Genomic DNA, 19,821 nt, shown 5'->3' with positions numbered 1-19,821 from the left:
AAGGCCCAGTGACCCAGAGGGCCAAATAGGCATGGACAACAGCTGGGGGTCAGGGGCTGCAGTGGATACCACCGGGCTGCCGCTCTCTGGGGGGTCCTTGCACCCGAACTCACTGAGGTGCAGGTCCCTTGAGGCCTCGGGGGTGGGCCACTCTTCTCCAGCCCTCTGGGGAGGCTCCTGCTCCCACATAAGAAAGTCCAGTGGACAACTAGGCCCCTCTTTGGTTCCAGAAAACTACCCGAAGGGGCTGGTGTTCCATAGCCACCCCTAGCACCTCCTGCCAGCTGAGGCAGGCAGCCCCCTTCTGCCCAACTTCGGGGGACTGCACCAGGCTGCTGCCTTCTCACCAGCTCCCCTGGGCCTCAGCAGCCAGAGCCCTGCTGACTGGACACCCCTTTCCTTGCAAGGAGAGTCTGCAGGTTGCTGGCTCTTTGGAATGTCCAAGGAGCCTCATGTCACAGCCTGAGAGCACTGGGCAGGCTGGGCATGCAGCATCTGCAGCTCACTGTCCCACTGTGGGGCTGGGAGAGGGGCACCAAAAGCCACCGAAAGGCTGGCTCTGCTCTCCTAGGACCCTATCTTATCTTCTGCTAGAAAGTACACAGGGGAATCAGAAGGTGGGAGAGAAACCAGGAGGAAGAGTCACACAGGCAGCCTAGGTAAAGAGCAGGGGGCTCTAGAGCATTGACTCACAGCATCGGCTGGACCCACACAAGAGACTGCAGACCACCATGGAATGAGACAAAGCAGGACTCGGGGGAGTGGTCAGTACAGCACCCAAGGAAGCACACAGTCATTCTCAGACTCGTGCATGCACGCACGCAGACATTTCCATCCATACGTGTGCATTCGTGTCCACGTGCACTTAAACCGGCCCCTGCACAGTGCCCTTGTGCACGTCTTCATGAGAACGTTCACACCCGCGCTCACTCAGATAAACATGCCTCTGCGCACATCTGGGGACTCATCCCGCACACTCGCAGATGCGTACACTCGTGGGTGTTTTCACACATGCACGTTCACACATTTGTACAACATGCACACAAGCACATTCACCTATGTGCGTGCTCATACACTCACGTGGAAACACACGCACTCACACAGGTTCTGGTATCTGAACACTGGCTCTGGCCCAGAAAGTTCAAACTCCTCACAGCTACATCTCTGTGCAGAGACTCGCCGCAGGCCCCCATAGAAGCTCCCAGAGCCCCAAGCTGTGCACCCCACAACCAGTCCCTGGTCCACTGCAAAGTCTCAGAGTTGGCTGTTGCTTGGCAAGGCTGAGATGGCCTCTAGCTCCAGGTGGAAGACAGGAAAAGCGCAGATCTAGGAGGAGTCGGGAGCGGCGTAACTGCTCCCCACCACAGCGTGCATCTCCCCAGACCTCTGATTCCCCAGAGGCAGGATCATGGACAGGCAGAGGGGTTCTCCATGGTGGCCAGAAAGAGATGACCCTGGGGAACAGTCACAGAGAGCAAGAGAGAGTCCTGGTGGCCATGGGCTTTGGGGTAAGGAATCATGCGAGGTGGGAAGTCTCTGGACCCTCTTCAGGGTATTGGGGAAGGAAAAAGAGCTGCAGAAGAAAAGGCTGCCCTAACTGTTTTCTCCACCCTGGCCTGCCCTAGGAAGGCCTGGCCCTGAGTGACACTGACCAGCCCCACAGGGAAAGAAAGGCCCCAGTCAGGAAGTAGGGGTCCTGCTGGGGGCGGGGGACCACCCTCACTCCCATGTCAGGGAAGCAGGGCAGGACCCAGAGAATGACTCAGAAGCGGGTGCTTTGGTAGCGCAGCCGCCGCAGGTCTGCAAGGCCCTCGCTGCGGCCGTACACCTCCCTGCAGGGACTCTCGGCCAGTCACCGGGTCCCTGCTCCGCCACCCCCGGCGCTGCTGCTCCCACTGCCACTACTGCTGCCGCTGCTGGAACTGCCACTGCTGCACCGGTCCTCGTAGATGGAGATCTCGATCTGGGCTGCCGGTTAAGGAGAGCGGCAGTCACAGGCTACAAAGCAGGGACTGTGAGAGGTGGGGCCAGGAGCCAAACTTGTGCTCTTCCTGGATCATGGAAGAGGGGGGTCCTGCATGTCCCAAGCCCACCTGTGCTCACTCATGTACCCAACCATTACCCAGACCCACAGGGCCCAGATCTGACTTGAGTGCACAGCCAGGATCACAGTAGACCACTTCTTGCCCTCAGAGAGCTTTATCCTGTCCTGAGCCCTGGAAGTGGTGGTATGCGTCAGAAAGCATGCGGACTTCAGAGTGCTGGATTCAAATGCTGGCTTTCCCACTCACAAGCTAGGCCTGTCATGTGAGGTCATGCAGCTTTTAACCCTCCATGATAATGTCTATACAATGGGGATAATAGAGTCCTGGGGTTGCTGTGAAGATTAAATGAAGTCGTGTAACCCACCAAGAGAGACCCTGTTGGTGTGTTCCTTCACATCAGCCCTGCGGTAACCATCTATCAGTTCCCCTTGAGGAATGCAATCATCATGTACTGTAGGCATGCACTGATAAAAGAATAAAAATGGAAGGACAGGAATAAGTTTATTTTTTACCCATCCTATTCTCATTGCTACTGCCTGGGCTGAGCGTGATGTGTGCCTGCCTGAACCCCATGTTTCACGTGGGGTCAGCAGAGCCTTCAAGCCCCCTTCCCAGTTGTCACCAGGACCACAAGCCTAGGGCTCCTCCTGATTCTAGACCTCATTCTTCTCATCTCTGACCAAGGCATGGTGTGACCCACCCCAGGAGATGACAGGAGGATCACAAGAGACTGGGGGTGTTGTATATCTCGAGGGGTGGGGCAGCCTTGGAGTTAAAAGTGAGCTGGGGCCCAAACCCTGGCTCTGACCCTGACCTACTGTAGGACGCTGAGCCAGGTGTCAATGGCAGTGTCCTCAGGTACAAAGGGGACCAAGCGCTGCCTACCTCTTAGGGCTGTGATGGAAGTTACACAAGTTCACAAGGTCAGAGCCCTCACAATGGCATCTGGTGTATGAGAAACTCTGATTAGAGGCAGCTGAGTAGGGCAAGCCCTGACACTCCCCATCAACCCAATAACTATGGTAGAGGGAGCTGATGACCAGCCATGTCAGAATCCTAGGGAAACACCCAGGATAGGATCCCAATTCCTGGCAGCCTCATCAGGGATGAAGGAACTGGCAGCTGTGCGCCCTCACACACTACAGCCAGGAAGGATACAACCCTCATCCCGCGCTCCACGGGATCCGTGAGCAAGAGGCCCCGAGGCGCAAAGACCTTCTCGTTCTGCTCCTGGATGTAGCGAGAGATCTTCTTCAGAACCTGTGAAAACAGGGGCCGCTGGGGGTGAGCATGCAGCAGGAAGCCTGAGGAGGGGATGCAGGGAGCTGGGGTGGTGCCACCTTCTCATAGTGGGTCTCCATGCAGAGGAAGATGAAGTAGGCCGTGGCGCACGCCAGGCAGCCCTCTAGATACGAGCTGCCCCCGATCTTCTCAGCCTCGGCATAAAAGCCATTGAGGGTCTTCACGGTCTCCTCGAAGAGCTGCCGCTCGATCTGGAAGGGAAATGGACAGGCCAAACTATGGTTAGCCTCCCCAGAGTGTAGACAGGTACAGGTGGGGCTGTGTCCCGTGTGTGGCTGCCTGAGGAGCTGTCCCGCCTGCAACCGTACTAATGACTGCTGGTTAAGCACATTCTGTGTGCAGGCATTCTTTTATCCAGTCTCGCTGAACCCCGCGATGATTCTCTCAGACAGAACTAGTGCCAGCCCATTTCACAGGGGAGGACTGATCCACTTCCCTGAGCCCGGAGGGAAGCTGTGCTCCGTGGTCCCAGCCACCTCCATCTCTGGTCTCCCTCCCTCCCTCCCTCCCTCCCTCCTCACCTAATTTCCCGTTAGGGTTGGGTCCTGCCAAGATCTGATCAAGAGCTCCCAGCCTTCTCTTCTTTACAAGTAAAACCAGGGAGTCTCTGCCATGCCCGCCAGGCCCTCGCGGCTGACCCTGTGGCTCCCCTGAGCCTGCCTCCTGCTCTTTCACTCATCGCTTGCTTCTTACAAGTGTCTCAGGTCCTCTGTGCCTGCATGCTCACCTGCAGCTCTCTGTCCACACAGCCCCAGGGCCCATCCTTTATTGCTCTTGGGCTTTGTTTTATCTAATACGTCTCCCCTGCCTCAGCACATCTCCCCAGAACACCCTGGTCCCTTGCCACACCCTTCTAATATCTGTTACCACCTGAGCTACCACATGTTTATTTACTTGGCTTTTTGCTTTTTTTTTTTCTGTACCATCTGATAGAAAATAAAGCCCATAAGTTCACTCCACTCTGCCCAGTGCCTAATCCATAGTAAGTGCTCAGTAAATATTTGGTGAATGCCAAGTGGTCTTGTCCAAGGTTATACAGCTCTGGCCCCAGAGTCTGTGCTTGTCACAGCCACACACCTGCATGGTCACCTTCCAAACTCACATCTGAGGAATTATAGCCCCATGTTTCCCATTCTTCAGAACACCTCCTTCCCCCTCACTCTCACAGGGCAGAACCTCATGTTGTGCAATTTAGGTACCTTTACGCCTGTGTAAGATGAAATTTCTCCCCAAGAATAGTGAGAGTTTTGGATTCCAGGATCTGCCAACACACACACACACACACACACACACACACACACACACCATGGAAGGAATACCAGAGGAAAATACTGTTTATCTGGTCCATGACCCAAGCCCTGCCTCTGTACTGAGAGTCCTTTTTCTTGAAAGGACAGACATGCTGAAATGAGAAAGAAAGCTGCCAGGCTCTCCAAGAGCCCCTGGGGCTCAGACCAGCAGAGATGGGCCTCATCCATCCGCCCAGGCCCATCTCACCAGAGCTGCTGAGTGGAAGGGCAGGAGCTGCCCTCTGTCCTCCTGTAAGGCAGCCTGAGACAGGGGTGCACACAACTCTAGGATCTGGAGCAAAGCTCAACAGCTAACATCTGTCAAGGGGCCCGTGAGGCACCTGAGTGCCTGGGTCTAGAGGGACAGGCTGTGGGCAGAGCCTTGGCTGACTGGCGAGAATGCCACCTAACAGATGAAGGCTGGGTCTCTGGGTTTTCCCCTTCATGCAAGTCAGGAGGAAGGAGGGAGAAATGGCCACCAGCTCCTCTTCTGGGTTGCTAAGCTCTTCCTGCCATGACTCTGATCACAAAGATCTTTTTGTCTGTACAGTATCCACTAAGGAAGTAATGGTGTCAGAAAGAAGTCAGAGTCCTGTGGGAAAGCAGAGAGGTGAGACACTGGGCCTTCTGGTGCCTTCTAACTTTAAGAAATCACTTCCTCTTTCTGGTGCCTTCTAACTTTAAGAAATCACTTCCTCTTTCTGGCTGTCACTTTCTTGAAAGGATAGATTCATGCAATGCATAAGGCATAATCTAGCGTTCTGGTGAAAATACAGCTTCAGACTCAGGAGTTCCAAGGTGGACCTTGAGGCCTTGTGCTGCTACCAAACTCCCAAGTAACACTGACACTGTCAGCGTTGGCCACAGTTTTAGAAATGAAGGCTAAGGGCTGCACAGCTCTGGCGATACACAGAAGTCACCTGAGCAGTTTTTGTTTTTGTATTTTTTTAAATATTTATTTATTTATTTTGTGTCTGTGTGTGGCCAGCTCAGCCCACAAGGGGGCGGGGCTGGCTGGCATGTGGTGCTGGGGATTGAACCGCGGTCCCTGTGCTTTGCTTAGCTTGTTCTAAGTAGGTGCTTTAGACCACTGAGCCATCTCTCCAGCCCCCACCTGAGCAGTTTTTAAGGTTACCATGGCCAAGTCTCGCCTCCAAGACAGCTGATGCTTATTCAGTCCAGGAAGGAGAAGGGGGAGCCAAAGCATGGGAGACCACTGCTGCTTCACCCTGCCCCATGGCATGCCTGTGAGGTATGTTTTTCCAAAGGTCCCCAGAGACCCTAATGTGTGAGAAGCTCAGTATTAGAAGACTAGCAACTCTTGGATCGTGAGCTCTAAATCAATTCCATGTCACCTGGAAATGGCTCATTAAAAATTAAAGCTTAGAAATTATTATTTTGTATTTAGGACAGGGTCTACAGGGTCTCACTGTGTAGATTGGACTCATAGTGATTCTCCTGTTTACAGCCTCCCAAGTGCTGGGACTACAGGCACGCACCACCACACCCAGTCTCCATCTCTGTCTCAGCATACCCCAGGGATCGAACTCCCAGCCCCTGCATCTGCCTAAGCAGGCACTTTCATTCACTGAGCTATTTGGCTGGCCCTTAGAAATTGTTATCAAAATAACATAATTTATTATTTGGAAATTAAGGTTTAGAACAATGCTGATGCCTGGGCCCTGCTCCCAGAAATTCTGATTTAATTGGTTTAGGGTGTAGCCCAGGCACTAAGATTTTTTTCAGCTCCCCAGGAAATTCCAATGTGCAGCCAACAGCTGCTGATCAATGGAGCCTCCTGAACCACAGCCCAACAGCTGAGCCAGCGACTCTGCGTGTGACACATAATACGGCCCACTAGGACCTGGGAATTTACATTTGTTTAACAAGTTCTCTGAGTGATTCTCATGCAACTGAAATTTGAGAGCTGGTGGACCAGAAAACCTCTGAGGTTTCTTCAGACAACTTTCTATGAGGAAGCAGCAAGGTAATGCTAAGGACCTTCTATTCTCCGCTTTGAAGTAGCCAAACAAATCATAGCCTGTGATACTATGTGGTATGTGATCCTGGAAAAATATGCGTTCCATTAGGATCCTGAATTCAGTCCCAGCCCTGGGTCCCAGTTCATCCGAAGGCACCCTTACCCGGCTGTCCAGCTCAGGGGGGAATTTGGTCTGGAACTGGCAGATTGTCCCATCGCTGTAGTCTCTCTGGATAAAGACTTTGGTGGCCAGCGAGGCACTTCGCCGGAGCTCCTGCAGATTGTGGACCTGAGAAGATATACAGGAAGCAAGTGCTGAGAGTGATCACCCGCATCAGCTTACGCAGTACTGAGGACCTTCCTAGAACGTGGGCCTTGCAGCCCTGAGACAGCAATGTTGCCTGCAGACAGACAGGCCAGCACGTGCCGGCACTCAGGACGGCCCCCAGGGAAGCACAGCTATTGGGTTCATCCAGAAAGTTGCTTGATATTATCCCAAAAGATCTTCAAAAAGTCTAAAACAGGGTCCAAAATGAGCCAAATTTGGGGGTCTGGAACCAACCTCAGCACCAGAAGAAACAAGACACTTGGTGGCCAGGCCTGTGTTGGTGGGACACAGAGATACATGGTACTAAAGCCCGGCCTTGAGAGGGAGACAAAGATAGGGTTGGAGGAAAGGGGCCTTTGGGACGGACAAGACCCTACTCTGCCCCTGAACTCAGAGTGAGACTGAAGTTCAGGCCAACACTGTAGGTAAAATGGGCTAAGGCCAGAGGTTGAAGAACTAGCCTTCCCTGCTAGGAAGGAGTGGGTGTATTTCTATTCATGTCCCCGCATGTGACATTGACACAGACTCTAGCATTCAAGGGAAGTAGGTCCAGTTCCATAGAAGAACAAGACTTCTTCCACCTCTCCAGTCACCCAGTTGGAAGCAAGCATCCCACTGCATGAAAAATGCCCAACGCTGGGACTGTGTGGAGCTCAAACCCTGCAGGCAGTGAACAAGCATCCGGCTCACACTGGGTAATCAAGCTGGGTCTGTTCAGTCACTTAGTTTTCATTTATTGAGTCCCTTCTAGTGCCAGGCTCTGGGGATGCTGAGAAAAAGACAGTCTGAGAGCTCCAGGGAGGAACACAAGTAAATATATAATGAATTAGACTGTGATGAATGGTACAAAGAAGTAACATGTGCTTAGAGAGGCTTACTCCAGAGAAGGCTTCTGAAAACCCTATACTGAGTCAGAAAGGAAGGCCAGCATTACCAGAGTTAGGGAACAGGCAGGGAGTCAAAAGAGGGAGGAAAAGGCACCCAGGCCAACGGAGAAGCACCTGCAGGGTCATGAAGACAGCAGAGCTGATCTGTTCCAGGGGCCGAAGGCAGATTTCAGCAAGCCCAGAGCTGTTTTGCTGAGTAGAGAAAAGCAGAGGGAGATGAGTAGGGAGAGGGAGGAGAGAGTTAGGTCATAAAGCTGGATGGGTCTCTACTGACAAGGGAGGATTTAAGGTGGGAGATGCTTAAAAGCTGGAGGAAAGAATACAGGGAGAAAGATTGTCAATAAGGTAGAAAGCACACAAAATTGGGCATCAAGGTCCTGAAAAGGTGGGAATCAGAGAACACCGCGTAGGACTTTTCTAAATCCCAGTGAACCTTGATCTGTGTAAGAGAGGTGATCCCAGATATTGGGATTGAATTAAATAATAAACACTCTTCTGTTCTTAGTAGTCCTTGAATCCTCCAAGTAAGGTTCGTATTGATGAAATTCCCTAGATGTTTCCGGGAATCCTATAACTTCAAACAACAAAAATCCTTTGGCAATATAAATAAATTAGCCTTTCGTGTATTTGCTCACTTTGGCTAGGGTTTTGATATGATGTATTTTTTTAAAAAAGGGAAAATCTCTGGCCCTCCTTTCTCTTCTGAAACCAACTATCAGACTCAGTCATGGATTCCCTCCACTCTAAAAGGGTCCTCTGGCAGTTCTGTGGGAAGCAGGTAAGCCTGGGGTAAGAGGCCAGTAGGAGGGGTGATTCCTTCAGCAGAAGTTCAGGGAAAACTAAATTAGACCTGAACAGAAAGAAGTGATGGTAAGGAGGGAAGGAAAGGGAAGAAACAGCGCTTCCACCATCGACACGGATTCTGCTTCCTTCCCCCAGTCACCCCCTCTCTCTGACCCTGAATACTCACTTGCATACACATGTGTATACACACATACATGCGTGTGTGCTACCGTGAGAGTGTGTCTCTAGCAATTGACTGGCCATTTCTTTTTAAGCACACAGCTAAATAAATCCCAAGCTCCCACACAGTTAGAAGTGGCCATATGACCGAGTGGAAGTGCCACGTGCCAGGTGAAGGTTGACTCACAGAGACCTGACCCTCCTCCTTGCTCTTCTCCCTTCCACAAAAATCAGTGGTACCATGTGTTGAGGGTGGTGGCACTGCAGGTTAGAAAAAGCTGGGTCTGCCCTGGACGATGTCCACTGAACACCTCTGACACCTCGTCAAGCAGGAGATCACCTGCCTATCACCATTAAGATGTCAGGGTGCTACTTGCATAATGTAGTGCCATTTCCTCTTAGTTTTGACCCATGTGCTCTCAAATAGCTAGAATGGAAGATGTCAACAACCAGTCGCATCCAACTGTATGCTGAGCCTTAGGATACTATCCCGGATCTGGGTGACCAGAGTTTTGAGAGTGCATTTGAGGCCCTAAATAGTTGCTAGAAGAAGAGATCAGACATATTTTATATGACAGGGCCTCTGTGTCCAAGACCCACGTGGGACACATGTAGAGTTGGTGAAGAATAGGATGTAAGGCAAGGCAGGCTCTCCTGGCTTTCCCTGTCATGGTGGTTCACCTGGGAAGTACCAACAGGCTCTGACGGAAAGGCAGCCCTCTGAGGGTGGCCTGGAGGGAGAGCAGCATCTGTGACCCTGGGGCCACACAGTCCTAGGAAAAGCTGCACTTCTATGCGTCTCTGCTTCTACAACCGGAAACTGAGAGTTGGAACCCTGGAACGGCTTGGTCTAGATGTCCCCCAAAGCCTCATGTGGTCATACGTGGAGTATTTCAGAGGTGGCTGAATCTCTGTGTGTGATGCTGGGACTAGGGATGTGTAATTACTAAATCACCCCCCTGATCGGTTTGGCACCCATTAGCCTAGACACAATGCAAGGAACAGAAAGAGGCTTGACTTCTCCTTTGTTTGCTTGCTTGCTTTTGCTGTCTTCTGTTTGCCATGAACTGGTTCTCCGCTGTGGCGTTAAGCCACCCTGCCTGGGAGCCAACTGATTATGGACTGAAACCTCTACAAGCCAAGAGCTAAATAAACCTTTCCTCCCTTAACTTGTGGTTGTTGGATATTTGGTGTTAGTAATAAGAAACGTAGTTAAGACAAACTCCATAATCACTGAAGTCCCTCCCCCACCCCGCTCTTCTATTCTGCCCTTATCAGGGATTGTGTACACAGATGTTTCCAGGAAGCAAGAAATGGGCCAGCTGGGGGCTATGGCTAGTTAGAGAATTTGCGCCCCATCTCAGGGAGGCTGTTGATCAATGTCTGGTGCATGTATATTCTGAGTTTTCAAGGAAAGTGATATATCAAGACTTTTTATCATCTAATATCCTGATTTTAAATATATTTGACAAACATGTTTTAAGTGTATAAGCACTAGGCAGGTCCATTAAGACTCACCTGTGGGCCACACTCACTTCTTAGAGCTGCCAATGTAAGGACAAAGAAGCCCGTGCCAGGGAGCTAGAGTGAGGGCTCCGGCCACTTACCTGCTTCTTAGCCCTCAGGAAGTAGGAAGAGGTATCAGCAGAGACACATGGTCTCTGCCAAGCTGGAGGAGGATCCCAAAACATTTGCACACCTCTCTCTGAGGCTCCAGCTTCTGTGTCTGCCCTGGACAGACCCTGACCCAGAGACTTGATCTGCTTTCTATTCCACCCTCTTCTCAGCCCCGTCCCCTCTCTCCCATCACCATCCCCCACCTGCTGGCAGTTAAGCAAGGACAGCAGCAGGAGATATTTCATAAGGAAGAAAATCAGTGGTGAAACCTGGGGGCCCCAGCCTTCAACCTACAGGTGACAAGGAAGAGAAGCCTGTCTGGAGAGTGGGTACTGCTGGTCACAGCATCCGGTCCTGTGCACCTGACAGCTGGCCAGACTAGGCTGGGAGGAGTAAGTGCTGGAGCAAAAGGAGCTTTCAGTCTTGGTCTGGCCAGGAGAAACCAAGGCCCCTCCTGGCCCACATCATCCTCATTAAAAACCATCTCATGTCACAGGACGCAGGTGAGGCTCCACTCAAGAGTCAGGGGACTCAGCCAATGTGCTGGCCTTGCGTCCCTTGGCTAGGGCATGGAGGAGGAGAAGAGCACATTGTGAGTCACAGGCAGCCAGGTCAGGCCTGAGAACAGAAAATTCAGCACAGGGTGATCCTTCTCCTCAGCCTGCACCTACCTGGACTCAGTGTGTTCTCTACTGCTTGTTAATTCCATGCCCCAGAGATGAAACCTCCAAATACTCTGCTTGAATAATGCTACTTGGGCGCATTTGAAAATCTCTGCCAGACTGTACCCTGTGGAGAAGCCCCCCCGCAACCAGGTGCTTCCCAGTTGTCCTTGTCCTTCTGCACTGTTTCCCATGGCAGGCTCTCCTCCTAGTGACACACATTCACAGAGGTCTGCTCAGGAAATAGGCTCATTACAGCTCTTCAAATGAGGTCAGTGTATCGCTCAGGAGCCTCCAGCCCTCCTCTGTGCACCTCACATGCACCCCTCCCCCAGCGCTAACTTCTAAACAAGAAAGATCCGGTTTCCATCCAGAAGCTTCTCTCTCTCCCTCCAACCCTCTCACCCCCTTTTCCTCCTCTCTGCCTCTCCCTCTTCTCTCTCCTTCTATCACTATGTGAGGTTAGAACGAGGGTTTCTTTTTCCAACAGGTTTTTCCTGGTAATCTCAAATCATTCCTCATAGTAAAAACAGCCCAGGGAGAGTGATTCACTCTACCTCAGATACATCACACACCCTGTTCCTTGGCAAAGCCTTGCCTCTGTCCCTCAAAACGGCCATCAAAGTCCACCTGAGGCCAGACTGTCAAGGGGGAGATGTTTCCTTATCTGACTGGCTCTCCTGGACATTCTTTGGTCCTTGTACCTTCAAGCTGATCCAGCCAGGCCAATACAGAGGCCTGATTCATCACATCCCAGTGCATCCTGATCTCATTTGGAGGTCTTTTTTTTTTTTTTGAACTGGGACTCGAACTCAGGACCTTGTGCTTGCCAGGCAGTCACTTGTGCAACTGAGCTACATCCCCAGTTGTCCTGCGCTCATTTATGTCCTTGCCCCCATCCAAGTGCCCTATCAGGACCCTCGGCACTCTCCTCTCTACTAGGCACCACAGTGGCTAATTTCATACACTATCCCTGGGTGCTGCAGTAACAAGTAGCCACAGAGGTGAAAGACTCGAGTTCCTGTCCTGGCTCTGCCACTTTTTAGCCATATTTTCTTAAGTCTCAGCCTTCCAGTTGCATCATCTGTGAAATGGGATAATGATGCCTTCTTTGGCTCCTTCACAAAGGTCAGGCAAGCGTCTGGGCTTCAGTTGTCTCAGCTGTTAATTGCAGATAATGACACCATCCCTTCCCACTTCACAGGATTGCTGTAAGGCTCAAGGATGTTTCTGCGTGTGATCATGCTTTGTACACAGAAAAGTGCTCCATTCACTGAGGTGTGAGAAGCAGAGCCTCTCCCATGCGGGAGCCAAGCAAGCCTGACATCAGCCTCCTGAAAACCTGGCCTGAGCCTAGCAATGAGAGCTGGAGGGCTGGACTCTGCGGGCCACAGCAGACGTAAAGAGGGAAAGACGCTGGGATGGTGGGCCTGCTGGAGTCAGTCCAGTCACACGACACAGGCAGCTGCCTTTGCCCATGCTGCTGGTCCCGCATGCTCACGTGGCTGGAGTTCCACTCTCTGCCTGACACCAGCAGTCTCTCCTGCGGTCTGGCAGTGCTGTCTGGATGGTGACCGGCTCCTTGGCCATTTCTTCCTTACTCTTCCTACTCTTCTCAGAATCTGTGGCATTTTCTGAGCACTCTGTACTCTTGCAGTTTAAAGGCCTCACTCCAACATCTGCCCCAGGCTTGTCCCCACACTGGGTCCTGGGAGGGTAAGAGTCCTTCCTAGCTAACCTATGCCTTGTCAAAAAGCTGAACAATGTCCAGAAACAGTGCCTTTTTCTGTGGAGGGGACCTCAGTGGAATAACAACAATAGCACTTGGTATTGATGTCACGCTGCTCACCAGGAGGCCCAGAGGCGCTGCATAGAACCATTCAAAGGCCTCTGCTCTCCTCCTGGCTGTGGTCCAGATGGGGTGGAAATGTGGAGACACCACAAAGGAAGCCAACATCAGAACTGGGGAGACCCTGTTGCTCTGGCTTCCACTCCAAAAATTCAAAGCACTCATCTCCGCTGTTGACATGCTGTTGGAGCATCAAATCAGTCCACCCCTTCTCTATGTAAGAGTGCTATCACTTACACAGTGGAAATACGGAAAGCTTCTGTCTCCTGCACAAAATGAGGGGGACAAAGGGTAACCCCTCAGGGTAGCCAGCAGGGTGGTGGAGGTATTGCCTGGTCTCTTAAGCACTGCACCAAAATTCTGTCCTTTACTGAACCTGTACAGACACCTTGCAAAAGCAGCACCCCCACCAGACACAGCGCAAATGTGGATGGCCTGAGATAATCACCCCCAATGGAGGGTCAAGAAGGGCTGATTCCCAAAAGTGTAGGTTAGTGCAGAGAGCTCACTAGAAGCAACCATTTGGGTTCGGGGCGTGAGAATGTCTTTGTCCCCTCCCTCCTCCAAAGGAAATGCAGATGTAGGCCAGGTCTGCCTTCCCTTAGCCACGCTCTGGGTTCTGAAGCGAATAACTGCACCGCATAGCAACGACAGCGCCCGCCTTCCCTTCCATGACACTCGCGTGCAGACAGCTCTAACCCTCCAGGGAAGTGGAAATCTTGCAGTCTAGGGGAAGGGAAACCCCAGCCTGGGTCCCAGGAGCGACCCTGGCGCTAGTGCCAACAAGTGCACGTTTCAGGTCAAGTGGGCATGGGGGAGACTGACGTCCCCAGTAAGATGAGCCCCTCCAAAAGCCCCTCTTTTCCACCCTGCCACTCCAGATCTTCCTCCCTCCGGACCCCGAGGCACCCCCACCCCTGCCCCGCCCCCACCTCCCCTCCCGCCGCGTCCAGCCCTAGCGGGGCTTGCTCCCACGGTAGCCAGTAGCCGGTAGCCGGTAGCCGTCGGGCACTCGTCACCCTACCTCGGTGGCCATATTCCGGGATGCTCCGGCTGCTCCTAAACTGGGGGTGGGTCGAGGATGGGCTGTCCGCGGTGCTGACTCGGTGAACGGGTGGGAAGTCCGCTGCAAGCGGGGCCAGGGAGCTGTCCGCGGTGCTGAGGTGGGCGCCAGGGGCCGGGGCTCAGCGGGCAGGGGCCCGGCGGGCACCTGGGTCCTGCAGAGGCGCGGTGCTGCGGGCTGAGGTGCTGCGGATGCGCGGCCCGGGAGGTGAGGCGGCGCCCGAGGCTCCTCTTGGCCCGATCGCTCGCTGCCGCTGCCGTGGCTCCTGCAGGCAATGGCCGGGTTTATCTTTGACAGCTGCGGAGGCGAAGAGGGCGGTGGGGGAAGGAGGGGCCAGCGCCCTGCCGGGCGGGGAGGGGGAGGCCGGGCCCCCAGACTCGGCGCCCGCGGCCGGGCTCCTTCGCCGCCCCTCCCGAGGCCCCGCCTCCCCGCCTGCCCTGCCCCCCAGGACGAGCGCCAAGAGCTCTGCGCTCTCTACGCGGCCTCTGGGGATTCCAGACTGGCAGGAGAGAGTCGGGGAAATTCTGGAGACCGGCGCTCCAGTCTGCAGAGGCTGCAGCGCCCCTCCAGGTGTTGTCTCGACCTTCCCACCCCACCCCAACTCCCCAGCTCTAACCCTCCCCACCCTTCCATACTTCAGGCTTCCTTTCCGGTATCTTTTCTATCCCTATTCATCTCTGCGCGTTCCCAACCACCACCCAGCCTTGTGTGGGCGTTTTCTCCTCGCCCTTCTCCTTTCCAGGGCCTTGAACCCTATTATATAGAGGAAAATGCCATGGGCCACCAGAATCGTTTCCTTTCCCTAGACAGGTGCTGCGTTTTATCCTCAGCCTGCTCTGGGATCCCTTCTTTCAGGGAGCTCCAAAATAAAAGCCAGTCTCTCCGGTCCGCTCCTCCTGGCCCCATGTTGCCTCCCCTCCACTACTCCCACCCCCAATCCCTGCTCCTTACTCCCCTCTCTGCTTTGCAGTTCGGGGGTTTACCATGACCACCAGCACTCAGAACCCACAGGCACAGAATGCCAACCCCATACGTCCCTTGTCCACGGGTGGTGGTCTGGACCGGTGCTGCCTTCACATTTTCAACATCACGCCTCCCGAGGAAATAGTTATTTGCTTAAAAGCTAAGAGCAAAACCTCAAGATAGGAGCCCTTTGCACACCCCTTGCCCCTGAGTCTCTGAGGGAAGATGGTTGTGTTCCTATCCAGATCGCAGCTACTTAAGCATCAAGAGCAATAGCCCCAACAAATGAGAGGCCAGCACTGGGGGACCCATGTGTCCCCCAGCCTTCTCCAGCTGTTTGATCCCAGACAAATGTCTCACTTTCGGAGCTCATAGTCCTCATTCTATAAAATAACAGTGTTAGACTTCACTAGACTATTTCTAGAATCCTTTTTTCTTCAGACTTTATGAAGCCTTTTATGTGAAATCTCCCAAACATACAAAAAGTTGAAAGAATAGTACAATACACTATACTATCCAACTGCTTCAACAGTAGCTAAAGTTTTACACTTGCTTTATCGATAGGTGTAAAGCATAGATACACTGGGCTAGATTATTATAAAATATCAGATACTGAGGTGTTATATCTTAAGTACTTCACCATGCATCTTGTAAAAGTAAAAGCATCCTCCTATCTAGCCACAGTATCATTGTCACATCTTTTTCTCTTTTCCTTTTTGGTACTGGGATCCCGCCTCAGGCTGGGTCTCACACTTGCCAGGCAGGCACTGAGCTACTGTGCTACATCCCCAGCCTCGTCATCTCTTAAAATCCTTTATCATCGAGCAGCCTAGGGTCGCTTGTTGCCCTGAGAATACATTGATAGTAATTCCCCCAGAACTTTTTGGCTTTGATATCGATCATTTATTATGAAGTTACTATTGTCAACCCACATGCTACACACTTTGCTTGTGCTCTCTTTCAGAATCAGTCTTTGAGTTATATGATCTTTACATTTGATTATTGTATCATTTTATTATTCCCACTTTACAAATTAGGGAGCTGAGAAGAACAAGGTCAATGGCTTGTGAGAGACAGAGCAGGAGTCCAACACAGTCAGTCAAGCTCCAGAGCCTGCATGGCCTGTTGATCCTTCTAGTGGTGCCGCCTCCTTCCAGCACCTTGTAGACCATGAACCAGGAGAGCAGGAACCCTGACTGCCTATTGTGCAGATGAGCACACTGAGTCTCAGATGGTTGTGATGTGCCAAAGAAGGTAAAAGCAGGTGTTTGTTTCTCTTATATAATTCAGCACACTTTTGGACTTCAAGGAGAAAACTTGGAATATCTGTGAAGCCTATGTTCTCTGGGACTAAAGGAACGCATCACCAGATGATCTCCGTGTATTTTTCACCATTCTTCTCACATTATTTTTATCATATTAATTTAATAACTCTGAAAATGACTCTCTTCACCCAATGACTAGAGGCCCAGCTAAGACCACTCGACAGATTCGATTAATATATATTTGTTAAACAGCTACTGTGTAACAAAAATATCTACTGTGTAAATATCTATGTGTGACAAACTCTCCTGGGAATTTGGGCTACAGCAATGACTAAATACATAAAGATTCTGTTATTGTCAATTTTGCATAACAATGGGGGATCACAGTCCACAACAGAGAAGCAAATAAGTAAAAAATATGTTGAGTTGTGGCAATTGCTGGGAAGAACAGTGGAGCCTAGAAAGGAGATAGCAAAGGAAGGTATTATAGATCAAATAGTAAGGTGAAATTTGGGGAGAGTTGGGGGGACCTAGAGCGATGAGTAGGGGTAGCTTTGCTATGTTTAAAGATAGCCCAGAACCACTCTGGCTAGATTAGATAAGCAAAGAGAAGAGAGGTGGGAATTCAGATCAGAGAGGTAGTGGGAACCAGATCTCACAGGGCCTTGGAAACCCTATAGACTTTCAATCTTACTTAAAAAGTAAGGTGGCAAGCCATACAAAATTTAAAGTAAAACTATGGCATTACCTAACTGCAGATTTTTAAAGATTACTCTGGATGTTAGGCTTGAAAGGGAAGCAAGGCTAGAAGTGCAAGACCAATTAGGAAGTTGTTAAATTGGCAAGCTGTAGTGATGGCTTAAAATAGGGTAGTGGCAACGAAGGTAGTAAGAAGTGGCAAGGTCCCGGCTATAACTGAAGGTAATCTGACAGGGTCTGTGATGCACTAGATGTGTTGTCTGAAAAGGTAAGATTTTCAATCTGAGCCACTGGGGTGGGGCTGCCGTTCACCACTGGTAGAAACTTAGTATTGAGCAGGCTTGAAGGAATGAAGGGCACAGCATTTCGGTTGTGTGTAGCTGACTGGTTTGAAGTCCGATGTGCATATAACAGAGTAACGGAGAAGGCAGTCCGGGCTTGGCAGAGGGGTGGAAATGGGAGATCAAACTTTAAGAGTCACCCATATGTGAATGGCATTTAAAACCATCAGGTCAAATGAGATCATTTAAGAAGCAGGTAGAGCTAGGAAAGTTGTGCAAGAACTTATCCTGAGCACCTTTTCAGTTACACGCTAGAAGATAAAAGAAGGCAGTGAAATACTGCTTTGGATCACTTGGGAGGAGATCCGAGAGAAAGTGGTACCCAGGCATCCAGCAGAGAAGGCCTGGGGGAGAGCTCCGCCTGCTGTGTTGCATGTTGCTGACATGTAGGGTACCACGAGGGTTGAGAAATGACCATTGCACCTGGCAGCAGGAAGGCTAAAGGTGACCTGAAAAAGAGCTGTTTGAGAGGCAATCCTGATTAAAGTGGGTTTGAGAGTTAGACTGGAGAAGAGGAAGGAGAAATACTGAGCATAGAGAAAATTCTCCAGAGGCATTTTGCTATAGAGGGGAGTAAAGAGCAGCACAGATGTCTAAGGGAAATGTGGGAGCAAAGAGGTTCTCTGGAAGATGGAAGCCAGCGAGTTTACCTTAAGCTGATAGGAAGACTAGTGAGAAAGAAACACTGCTAGCTCAGAGAAGAGTGAATTTGTAACAGGAGAAAGCCCTAGGTCAACACAGAACAGGACCTAGGGGCCACACAGAAAGGCTGGCTTTGGAGAGGAGCATAGTCAGCTTTCCACACAGATAGGGAAAGAGGAAGAGTCAATGGCCACAGGTGTGAGCTGGCTAGATCTCTTCGCATAAAGAAAGACCTGAGCTCTACTCCTTGCTCCACTTCAACTAGCCAAAAATTATTCATGACCTTTCCCAACAAGTACATTCAACACATACAGGTACAAAGCTTGCCAAGTGCTAAGCATGGTGTTGTTACTTTCCTGCATAGTTCAGAGAGAATTCTTCCCACTGATACGACAGGACTAGGACACTGTGTAAGGCCTTGAGATCCTGCCAGAACCAAAAAAAAAAAAAAAAAAAAAAAGCCATCTTACTGTCCAGCTCCAAGGGAAGGGAGCCCTTTTCCCAGCATTGCCTCCAGGGTATTCATAACAACCTGGATGGACCTCACAGTTTGGAGTCATCAAAGTGGAAACCATGGAGAGCCAGAAGCGTCATGCCATGCTGACTCAGGCTGGGATGGGATACCATGGGCTGGGATGTTCCCACACCCCTACCATCTAAACTGGAACTCCTGAAGCAGAGGGAAGCCTTTGAGATGTAATCTGACTAATCATTATTATTCAGATGCCTTAGGACAACTCAATCCTGTGCAGGAGCCCAGGTCTTTCATGTTTTTATCATACATTAATGAGTTCACCCACAAAATGACATCAAAGAAGATCTACTAACGAATTCATCATTATCATCTTCCAATTTGTGGCTGCGTTGGAAAGTCTCCCAAAAAAAAAAAAAAGGACTAGAGCCAGAAAAAGAAACTAACTGAAAGATTTGGAAATCCTGATATCTGGAAAGAGATGAGAGAAAAATGAAGTGCAGACTGCAGGGAAAAAGCTCACAAACCTCAGAGAATGGAGAAAAAGTAAGAGAGGGGCAGAAGCTCAGCGCTTGGGCCTGGGAGGAAAACAGCGCTGTGAAGGCTTGAGGGGGAAACTGGCCCTCAAGGGTCATCACACAGCATGCTGTGGGGACTGAGGAGGCATGTGCAGGAAACTGCCCCTGCAGCCAGAGGAGTGGGTTTCAACCTCTGGCTCTGCTACTTAGTACACGATCAAAAGCGAGTCTCAGCGTCTCTGAGCCGCATTCTCTGGTATGTAAAATGTTGACAGTAATGCTTTCTCCCCAGGAAGGATCCACTTGAGCAGAGGAGGCTTTCCCTTGACTTACCTGATTCTTCTAAATCAGGTCCAGGACAAAAGCAAGTCAAGATTTATAGAGCTGCCTTGCTGGCGATCTCCCCACAGCGACAGTGTCTCCACACCCAGAAGGATTTCCTAAAGCACAGAGAAGATATCGGCAAACACAGCTCATTTCACTTGGTGAGCAGCCCCTGACCCTTGCCTCGATGCCAGGAAGAAAGATGACCATGGGGCACTTCCAACCCCACACAGATACCAAAATATAATAAAGCGGTGACCAGTGCTACCATTTAAATATGGTCTGTCCCCTCTGAAATTCATTTTGAAATTTAATCTCCATTATGAGATATTAAGAAGTAGAACCTCTAAGAGGTGATTAGGGCCCACAAAATTAATGGATTAATGGATCTTGGTTATCTCAGAGCAGATCTTCTATAAAAACCAATTTAGCAAGCAGCGCATCCGGAGGTCCCGCGGATCTGTTTTTGCTTCAACAGTGTTTGGACGGAACAGACCCAGGGACTCCCTCTTTCATCTTCCCATCCACCTTCCAGGTACAAGTTTCGGGACCTATCGCCTCCTTCTAGGACCGGACAACACCGTTCTTTTGTGGGTCGCTCCTTATTGCTG

General features: G+C 51.0%; 1 protein-coding gene across 2 annotated transcripts in view; it reads right to left on the bottom strand.

The window, feature by feature from the left end:
* The window catches only part of Golga7b (golgin A7 family member B), a 39,174-nt gene continuing 19,353 nt past the window's right edge, over nucleotides 1-19,821 (bottom strand). Inside the window, exons 3-8 of one of the 2 annotated variants that reach the window (XM_023708914.1) lie at nucleotides 19,220-19,326; nucleotides 13,948-14,251; nucleotides 6,781-6,906; nucleotides 3,386-3,538; nucleotides 3,204-3,305; nucleotides 1-1,968 (exon numbers count right to left, since the gene is read on the bottom strand). In XM_023708914.1, coding sequence (XP_023564682.1) covers nucleotides 1,720-1,968; nucleotides 3,204-3,305; nucleotides 3,386-3,538; nucleotides 6,781-6,906; nucleotides 13,948-13,959 — 642 coding nt within the window. In that variant the 5' untranslated portion in view covers nucleotides 13,960-14,251; nucleotides 19,220-19,326 and the 3' untranslated portion in view covers nucleotides 1-1,719. The remainder of the gene's footprint in view (nucleotides 1,969-3,203; nucleotides 3,306-3,385; nucleotides 3,539-6,780; nucleotides 6,907-13,947; nucleotides 14,252-19,219; nucleotides 19,327-19,821) is intronic. The other variant, XM_023708915.1, reaches the window with a different exon arrangement.

Source organism: Octodon degus, unplaced genomic scaffold, assembly GCF_000260255.1.
Source record: "Octodon degus isolate 3935 unplaced genomic scaffold, OctDeg1.0 scaffold00010, whole genome shotgun sequence".
NCBI classification, from domain to species: Eukaryota; Metazoa; Chordata; class Mammalia; order Rodentia; family Octodontidae; genus Octodon; species Octodon degus.
This window is presented reverse-complemented; position numbering and strand designations above follow the sequence as displayed.